Source organism: Phycodurus eques, chromosome 1, assembly GCF_024500275.1.
Source record: "Phycodurus eques isolate BA_2022a chromosome 1, UOR_Pequ_1.1, whole genome shotgun sequence".
Lineage (NCBI taxonomy): Eukaryota > Metazoa > Chordata > Actinopteri > Syngnathiformes > Syngnathidae > Phycodurus > Phycodurus eques.
The window spans coordinates 29,068,411-29,078,789 of NC_084525.1; the positions used below are offsets into that span (position 1 = coordinate 29,068,411).

At 41.7% G+C, this 10,379-nt stretch overlaps 1 protein-coding gene across 1 annotated transcript; it reads left to right on the forward strand.

Annotated features, from left to right (window-relative positions):
- The first annotated feature begins 283 nt into the window (after positions 1-283).
- tmem81 (transmembrane protein 81) lies at positions 284-8,459 on the forward strand. Its single transcript, XM_061698647.1, has 7 exons — positions 284-310; positions 482-519; positions 692-923; positions 989-1,137; positions 4,583-4,698; positions 4,777-4,970; positions 8,255-8,459. The coding sequence occupies exons 2-7, from the start codon at positions 482-484 to the stop codon at positions 8,381-8,383; spliced, it is 858 nt and encodes a 285-aa protein (XP_061554631.1). The 5' UTR covers positions 284-310; the 3' UTR covers positions 8,384-8,459.
- The last annotated feature ends 1,920 nt before the right edge of the window (positions 8,460-10,379 follow it).

Below are 10,379 nucleotides of genomic sequence, written 5' to 3' on the forward strand. Positions count from 1 at the left end.
ATACTACAATATAATAAAGCACAGCAGCATTACAACGAGCAAGGGAAAAAAAAGATGTGTGATGTTAAAAAAAAATTTGGTGCGTGTAAAAAAAAAAAAAAAAAAAAAAAAAAGAAAAGAAAAGAGTATTAGGAACCGCTTTGTCTTTATTGATCTAAATTTCGGGCAGTCAGAGACGCGAGCATTTTCCAGTAAACGTAAGAGTGAACGTCACATGCACTCAGTTGAGCGTCTTTGGGTGTTATTTGTACGTCACTGTCTCCGTGCACGCAGCGTAATTTGGACCAAGTGTCGAGAGCAGTGGTGGGAGGTAACGAAGTACTTTACTTCAGTAGATTTGACGCGTATTTGTACTATCCGTGAGTGATTTCTTGTTCTGGCGACTTAAAAAAAAATATATATTATATTTTTTTTACTTTTGACTTCCTACATTTCAAAAGAGACATCTGTACTTTCTATTCCTTTTTTCCAACCTCCGCAGATGCGGACAGGACGTAAGGAAGACGTCAATAAAGAGAGGTAAAGTCAAGCTGAGATGACGACTGACTGATTGAGATCACGAGCAACGAACGTGTATCCTATATTTTGTAATTGACTAAACAAATTGTAACTTTTTCATTGTCTTGTGCACTTCTGTCAACACGAACACAAAATTGGCACGCTTGAAACATGCATTTTCATTGAAATCCAGTAGATTCCTCAGCGCAATGGATCAAATGCTGGCTATTCTCTTGCTCCTCCACCACGTCCATCTTAGCTCCGCTGACACGGAGGAGGTGCAGGTGCAGGTGCAGGTGGTCATCAACAGCACGCCCTGCAGCGTCACGTGCGGCATGGGCGTCAAGGTGCAAACGGTTTGCAAGCTGAAAGATGGCCAGAAGGCACTGGAGGAGAAACATGAGGCGTTTCCCCAAGGAGACGAGGTACCACACTGCCAATCCAGGGACAATGCTCCAGAGCCAAGCTTTACTGTGTGCCTGTGTTCTAGGAATTGGAACAGTGTCATGATGTGGAAGTGAGGTGTCGAGAGTCGTGGCAGTGTGGACTAAAGACAGTCACCATGACAACAGGCGAGAGGCTGGAGCTCAACTGTCTGGTGGAGAACAACAAAAAGCTGGTGAATAAGCTCTTGTGGAGGTGAGCAGTGATTCCCAACAACGTTAGTGTGTCGTGAGAGATCATTAGGTGTGCATGGGGAATTATCCAATTTCACTGAATTGGTTGGAAAAAAAATTTAATATATGCCAGCAAAGTATAGTGACAGGTCACAAAGTGGCATAAGGTGCAAATGACCTGTGACTCCATCTGTTGCCATTTATACAAAAGACTAAGACTTGAGATTTTCTAATGTATAAATATTTACCTTGTCTCTAGAAAGGATCGAAAACACTGGAGATGAGGACTGAAAGCAGTTTTTCAGGTCACAAGTCTTGGCAAGAATCTTGTTAATTTTGAGGGATATGTAAATCAAAATAGCCTAAGATAGCTGAGGTCAAAGGTCCAATCAGTACACAGTGCCACCTTTTGGAAGAAAAGAAAATCAATGTCCCTTTAAGCGACCTTGGACTTCGTCACCTCTCAAACTGGATTTACACTCCAGGTCCAAGTGCCCAATTCCAATATACTGTCATTTAAGTGACTCATATACGATATAAAACAATGAACATGAAAAGTATAAATATTACTGTCAATGTTACATACGCTCTATTTGGCTGACTCCTCAGCATTACTCCCCTGATGGCCACCGGCAATAATTTTGCCTATTTAATGATGGACATGCCTGTAATGTACAGTACCATATTTACAGTACTCAAGTTGTGAATGTATTCAAACAATGTACAGTACAAAGAAAAAGTGTGTGACCCCTTTGGAATTTCTTAAATTTCTACATAAATTGATCATAAAATGTGGTCTGATCTTCATTTAAATCACAAGGATAAAAAGCGTCTGCTTAAACTAATACCACACAAACAGCTATGTTTTCATAGTTTTATTGAAAATAATATGTAAACATTCACAGGACAGAGAGGAAAAAGTAAAAAACTGCCTCCTTTGGCAGCAATAACCTCAACCAAATGTTTGCTGTAGTTGCAGATCAGATGCACACGATCAAACGATCACAATGAATTTTGGACCATTCCTCGTTACCAAACTCTTGCAGTTCAGCAGGATTCCTGGGATGTCTGATGTGAATACCTGTAGCTCTCTTGAGATCATCGCCGCAGCATTTCAATCGGGTTGAGGTCAGGTCTTTATATATAAACTTTAGGTTACAAAAGTATCTCAAAGGTCTTGGGGCTCGATTTTCCTGACTGGCGCAAATCTGGCATGGTGTTCTCTGCGAGGGGGCGTGTTAGAACGGGCTGATGTAATCTCGCAGACGCTTATATAACAAAAGAGACTGTCTGCGGCGTAGACACATCCAACTTTATTCCACCCATCCATTTTCTGTGCCGCTTCTCCCGAGGGTCGAGGGAGTGCTGGAGCCTATCCCAGCTATCTTCGGGCAGGAGGCGAGGTACACCCTCAACTGGTTGGCAGCCAATCGCAGCCGACTTTATTCGTCGCCAATCAAAGTGGCTTAACTCATTCAGTTCCTTTAAGGGAGGCGCATTGACTGTCTCACATGCATGAGAGAGCAATCTGCGCGTCACTGGCCTGTGACAATGTGATTAAATACAGAATGAGCTGGTGATACCCGTGGGGCGACTTAAATACTGTGAGTCAGCGGACCTCATTAATCTATCCCCATTCGTTTATGTACCCCTAACCCCATAGCTGCGTGCTGGCCAGTGGGATGCGTTCAATGAATTGCTTCCTACAATGATTCAGAGGATTCGTTGTCCGCTGTTAACACATTTATGAATTAAATTTGCCTGATGCACCCCACATGTCCGCGGAACTGTCTGTCAGCCCACTCTGCGAGGAGGCGGGGTAGACCTGGTTTTGGCACTTTAGTGGATCAGTATACCCCCAGACCATTTACAGTAAAGCGGGACATCTGTGAGCCAACTTCAATCCTCTTCAATGGAAGTGTGATCGCATACTGTTTAAAAGTGGCACATATAATCCCGCAGGGTGACGTCACAGGGTGCAGAAGAGGACTCAGCGACCCCGGACCGCATTGATTTACATCCCCTCCGACGATTGTTTCCCCCCCAACCTCTAGTGGTTCACTGGCCAGGACGTGGATTTAATAATAATAATAATAGTAATGCATTCAATGAATTGATTTCTACAAGGGTCATTCCAGAATTTAGGATTCAAAATTCTTGAAAAATAAACCTTCACTTTTCTGATTTTCTGCTACACATTCATCAATAATAGGTAATGAACTATCACAGGCTTTATTAAGCTTACGGATCAGTGATACCATTTTTATTACATGATTTATTTGGTGTTTACAATACTTGACGCAACCCTGAGCAACCTGAAAAAAGTACATTATTGATTTCTACAATTCCTTTTCCATTACGTAAATAAAGTAACATTCTCTCTGAATAACTAAAATAATTAGATTTCACATATGGCTTGATTTAAATTAATTTTAACAACTTTTAAAATCGGCACGGTGGACAACTGGTTAGAGCGTCTGCCTCACAGTTCTGAGGACCGGGGTTCAAATCCTGGCCCCACCTGTGTGGAGTTTGCATGTTCTCCCCGTGCCTGGGTGGGTTTTCTCCGGCCACTGCGATTTCCTCCACATCCCCAAAAAAACATGCATGGTAGGTTGATTGAAGACTCAGAATTGTCCGTAGGTGTGAACGTGAGTGCGAATGGTTGTTTGTTTGTATGTGCCCTGCGATTGGCTGTAAACCGGTTCAGGGTGTACTCCACCTCCTGCCCGAAGATAGCTGGGATAGGCTCCAGCACTCCCGCGAACCTTGTGAGGATAAGCGGCTCAGAGAGATGAACTTTCCAAATCTATCTTGCCAAACTTGTCAATAATGGCATGTTTCACTTTACCAATTTCATTATTTATTGTACAGTATTTACTCAACACATTTTGCATGTGATTGCATACAGTATGAGTGTCCAGAATAAACCCCTCTGACAGTTTTGTATCCACTTTGTCCATATTTGGCTAAGAGCGCCCCCTTTCCATTGATTGGTAGCTTCAGCGTAGAAGATTCAACCCTCACTACTTGTGCAAGCGCACGTGATCATTATGTTGACAGCGCTGGCTCGGCAGCGGAGAGGAAGGTGGCGATCTTCGCTAGTGACGTAGATAGGTTTGAGAAATTCGAATGACCTGATTTCAGGCTTCTCGGCAGAAAAACGTCTGAGACTCAGGAGTGCGGGAATTCATATTTCACATTTTTACTGTGGCACCATAGAGCCAATATCACATCCCAAATAGTAGAAAAGTTGGTTTGATAAAATATGGCCCGTTGAAGCTTCCTTCATGATTGCTTTAGTGCTCGGGTCTCAACCTGTATGTGAACCAGGGTGGAGGTTTCTTAGTAGTGGATTTTATTCTTAAAGGTGCTATGGAGTTGATGGTGTTAAAGAGAGCCATATTAAAATGATTTCTGAGATTATCAATAATGCCACACCGCTTGTTGTGTTCTTCTCACCTCAGGGTGTCATGGCACCGCGCCACAGGGGTGATCAGCTCTGATGACTCGCTCTTCGCTCGCTGGGAGAGTCCGCAGGTTGACCTGGTCGTTCTGGACCCGGTCAAGGAGGAAGATGCAGGTGAACGGGGTGTCAATGCCCTCAAACCTCTTCAGATCGCATCAGAACACCCCTACAATTTGCTTTTGTATCCACCAGGAACATACCGCTGTGACGTGCTGGATGCCAATTTCAGAAGGTTGAAAACGGTTTACTGGGGAGTCCGAGTGCTGCCAAGAGGAGTCCTGAATCTGGACTACGACCACGCTCAGAGTGTGTGGGAGTCACCTTGGCACTGGAAGAAGCACATTGTGTCAATCCAGCATGACGCCCGGATCCTCTGGCTTTATATCGTAAGGTCCATTTTAACAACAAATGGTTTGGGATTATGACAAGTGGCAGTAGCGTCTTTATATGATTTATTTATTTTTGTTATGTGTTACGCCAAATGTCCAGTGTACCAAACAATAAGTATGAGCACAGCCTTGTGGCTCCCTGAGGGTAGCACCACCATTGTCGGCAACAGGCCTGTCAGTGAAGTTAAATTCGATTTGCACCTGTTGGCTAGTAGGAGCTGACAGAACATAGTAACATTCATAACTGTCAAGCAAATGTGCAGCAGAGAAGTTAACTGTTACAGGGTATCCATTGTTTACGACGGCGTTCCATTCGTATGACACCGACATATCCAAATTCTCTTATCTCTAATTTATGCTAACACAGGAATAAAGTCAGATTTACAGTATATATTTGAATGAAATAAAGTAAATAATTATATGACAATCAAATGAAAAACAGTACAAAAAAATTCCTTACCAGCGGGTGGCTTGCACACTAGAAGTGGCCCAAATAAGCTCACGGCAAACCACTCATAACGACGAAACATCGTAAGTTGGGACCCTCATAAACCAAGGACCCCCTTCTCAACTTTAGCGATAAGTAACTAAGATGCAACTTGAAGGTGGTCTCTCACACCTTATTTTTGAACATTCTCAACTGTCATACAAGTGGAAAAGGAAGTTAACCACTGACTATTAAAGTGTAAAAACAAAACAGTAAATCTTAAAGTGGCACTAAGAAGCAGAAATCCGTGTTTTGTTTCTAAATGCATTAAATATGTTTGAAGATAAGTGCTAAAAACATATGCAAAGAATTGTAACAATCGTATTTCCTTTCGGCTTGTCCCGTTCGGGGTCGCCACAGCGTGTCATCCTTTTCCATGTAATCCTATCACCTGCATCCTCTTCTCTAACACCAACTGCCCTCATGTCTTCCCTCACGACATCCATCAACCTTCTCTTTGTTCTTCCTCTAGCTCTCTTGCCTGGCAGCTCCATCCTCATCATCCTTCTACCAATATACTCACTATTTCTCCTCTGGACGCGTCCAAACCATCGAAGTCTGCTCTCTCTAACTTTGTCTCCAAAACATCGAAGCTTGGCTGTCCCTCTGATGAGCTCTTTTCTAATTTAATCCAACCTGGGCACTCCGAGAGCGAACCTCAACATCTTCATTTCCGCCACCTCCAGCTCTGCTTCCTGTTGTCTCTTCAGTGCCACTGTCTCTAATCCGTGCAACATGGCTGGCCTCACCACTGTTTTATAAACTTTGCCCTTCACCCTAGCAGAGACTCTTCTGTCACATAACACACCTGACACCTTCCTGAGCCCGTTCCAACCTGCTTGGACCCGTTTCTTCACTTCCCCTAAACTTCTAGCCTGACTGCCTTTCCACCTGGTCTCCTGGACACACAATATATCAACCTTTTTCCTAATGATAATCATTTTTCCTAATCATCATGTCAACCAACTCCGGAGATGGCAGGCTTGTTAACATTACTCTTCTCTGTGGTGTGTCAAATTTACATGACATTTTTTGGGCCTGTGCCACTTTAATTAAATATATTTTTATATAATTATAAATAATTGACAACACATGGTGATGCTAGAGTCTGATGCTATGAATGTGAATCACTTCAGGTCATTTCCTGTTATATTCTTTATCTCTTGTCACCTTGTCTTAACACCTCCTTTTGAGGCTGCTCCTTTTGGAATGAGTGAGAACAACAGGTCACTCCTCATCGATGGAACACGGACACGCCTCAATGGTGACCGAAATATTGCAAAATGGACCCCTTGTGACTCTTTATATGTGTAGAGAATGAACAATGAATTTAGAGAAATCCAACATCTTTACGAACGTGTACAGGCCTGCATGAGTACACTGAATGTGCGCATTGATTTCTGTGTCAGTGTTGATCTCTGCAGGTTTAGCGATGAGTATGTTGCGGGCGACTGTACAGCAGTGTTTTAAGCCAAAAGTATGAAATAATATTGTGTTGAACAATATTATCCGATATGCCAGAACTAAGATGGAAACAAGCTTGTTTCGTGTACTTAATCTCTGCTTCAGACAGTTTCAAAGTTGGGAATCGTTTTTGAAAATACGCCGAGTCCACCCATGATTAGGGCGTGACCCGCGTACTTAAGAAACTTAGAACAGAATCCAAGTCGGTGGCGTGACCTCTTTTCTCCCGAGACTCCGAGTTATAAAGGCAGACCCCTTTCCTTTGTCCTTTCTCTCTTGTTCCTGGATCTGCTTATGCTCTTGTCTACCGAAACCTCCCCGCTCTGGCGGTCCCCTCGCCCCTTACTCTTTGTCTCCATGTGGTCATCCATGGACCACGAGAAAGGCTTGGTCTGGCGCGAAGCCTGTGGTGTGGCTTGTTTTCCAAGATTCTAATTTGTCAGGCGACTAGAGGAATCATGTCACTGATGGTGTAGTGGTACACTCGCCTGACTTTGTTGTGGACAGCGTGGGTTCAGTTACCACTCAGTGGCGGTGTGAATGTGAGTGCGAATGCTTGTCCGTCTCTATATGTGCCCTATGACTGACTGGCAACCAGTTCAGGGTGTAGTCCGTCCGCTTTTCGCCTGAAGTCAGCTGGGATAGGCTCCAGTGCCTTGTGACCCTAACCAGGATAACCAGTGTTGAAAATGGAGGGGTTCACTCGAGGAATCTCTTGTATTCCCGCAATGTTACGCTCTCAACCAAGCTAAAAGCGTTGCCCGCCAACAAGTTACGAGCGCAACTTCCCGCGTCCGTGTGACCACCAATTTTCTATTTTTGTTCCTCTTCCTGTTTTTGTCCTCTTTCCTGTGTGGCGCATTATGAAGCGTAAAATATGACAACGGAGACCCCAGACTGTTGAACAGCTGAAGCTGTACATCAAGCAAGAATGAGAAAGAATTCCACCTACAAAGCTTCAACAATTAGTGTCCTCAGTTTCCGAACGTTTATTGAATGTCGTTAATAGAAAAGGAGATGTAACACAGTGGTAAACATGACCCTGTCCCAGCTTTTTTGGAACGTGTAATTCTAAGTTAATGATTATTTGCTAAAAACAATATAGTTTATCAGTTTGAACATTAAATATCTTGTCTTTGTAATGTATTCAATTAAATATAGGTCGAACATGATTTCGCAAATCATTGTATTCTGTTTTTATTTATGTTTAACACGTCCAAACTTCATTGGAATTGGGGTTGTAAAATAAGACACAATTATCTAATACAAGGAATAAATACCATGAATAAATCAATTTAGACTGTGTGTGTGTGTGTCTGTGTGTACACAGATGCTGACTATTTTGAGCCTTCTCAACGTGGCAGCGGTGGTCATCCTGGTGGTGAGGATGTTGAAGAACAGAGCATCTTATAAAATCCCTGAGGATGCAAACTGCGCTGAAACTATGTCACAGCTTTGACAGCCCCTACCAGTCAACATTGACAACGTCCACACAAACCTTTTATGAATGTTAGAAGTCTTTATTCTGTTTTCTCCTTCTTGCACAATTGTGGTCCAAAGTTTATAAAAACATATCATGGGCACGATTGGCATAATGATCTACGGCTTTTAATAATTGATTTGAAACTTTCAGCATGATAATTATAGAAAATGCAGTTTTAAAACAAGGAATTGGGTCCACACATTTTAAATTATTTTTGTTTTTCTCTAATCTACACCACACAGGGTCAAAGTTAGACTGCTCGGCTCTAATATGGACAGAAAGTATATCCGTTTAAAGCTACTGGTGGCTGGAATATATCCCATTGGGTCATTACGGGGCTTTCAACAGCCACTCAAAATGCACGTGCTTTGATTCACATGAAAACATAGGCTCTGTTTCTGCGTTTGTAAACAAGACGGTGCAGCCTGTTAGCAGCTAACAGTCCACGCCAATACAATATACGCAATATTATATTATATTTTTTTTTTACAATAATAGTTACCTATATCATTTCATTTTTTCACAAATCTATGCTATTGATCATTCTCCACGTGGGTCTCTTATTTTTACAAACTATTGATCATGAAATTGCACTGACCTTGAATATATTAACCTTGCTCTTTGGCAATGCAATGTTAAGGGGTCAACAAACATGCCTTTTTTTTCCCAACTTTATGTCTTGTTTTAAAAACAGTATAACCCATTTTGTTTGTCCATCCAGGAGCCAATAGATGGCAGTGCTCGCTCACATTAAATCAGGTCTCTCACCCTTACTCTCTTTTATTTGTTGGCCATTATTAATCGCTCTCATTTAAAGTAAAAAAGGTAGAAAAGAGTCATATCATGGGTTGCATTGAAAGTCATAGGTTGTTTACGGATATCAGTTATACTCCAATATCACACTTCCAACCACTCTACATACACTGAGTTGAGTTCTGCACCACACTCGTGTCATGTATGACCACAATCTGAAAAGACTAAAGTCACAAAAAGTCTGAATGCAACAGTATTTGTGTAAATGTGATGACAATTTTAGTGAGGAGCAGAGGCAACAATTCATGCCAAGACTCCAGGTAAATAAGATCAGTGCAATTATTATGACATTTACTGTAATTCATTCATTTCCTGGTGTAACACGGAACAAGATGTCATTTCCATTTGTGAGCTTGACAAGACACAGCCATGTTTACACTGCCACATGCAATGTGATGACTATTGCATGGTAGCGCTCTTGGGATTTCAAACAGGCCAGGCCACTGTGATGCAACCTCCACGGCTTTGTCACCTATGTAGTGAGCTACCATCTCAATACAGTTGTAGGTTGCGAAAAACAACATGGGACACACGAAATGAAACCAAACACAATCCAAACCAAAATACAGACCATGACAAAGTCAATCACATTCATGTTTGTTTCAGTTGTTTATTTGCACCTCCCCTCTCAAAAAGATACCAAAATACCGGTAAATCAGTTGAGATGTACAAATTCTAGGTCACGTCAATGGTGGAAAAAGTTTGAAAATAATTTATCTTGCTCAAAATTCTTTTACAACACAAAGCTGGCATTTGACCAGGGGTGTGTATATTTTTTATATCCACTGCAGCCTTATTACTGTTTGTGTAATCTGCCAGGTGAGCCTACAGTTTTATGCTGTTTAACAAGCGGAAACCAAAGACCATTTCTTGGAGCTGAATTGGCCTTAATTTTGTTATTTTACGAAGATTTTATAAAGATTTTATTTATTGTGATTTTGATAAATTGATATTGTCCAGCAATATCTGAATTTAGACATTCATATTATTTAGTTATTTTTATTTCATTTGATGTACTCTGATTTAAAAAATAAATCTAAACTTACTCACGAGTGACTCAGTACTTGAGTAGTTTTTTCACTGAATACCTTCTTCCTCTTACTCAAGTAATTATTTGGAGGACTACTTACTATTTCTTGAGTCATATTATTCTAAAGTA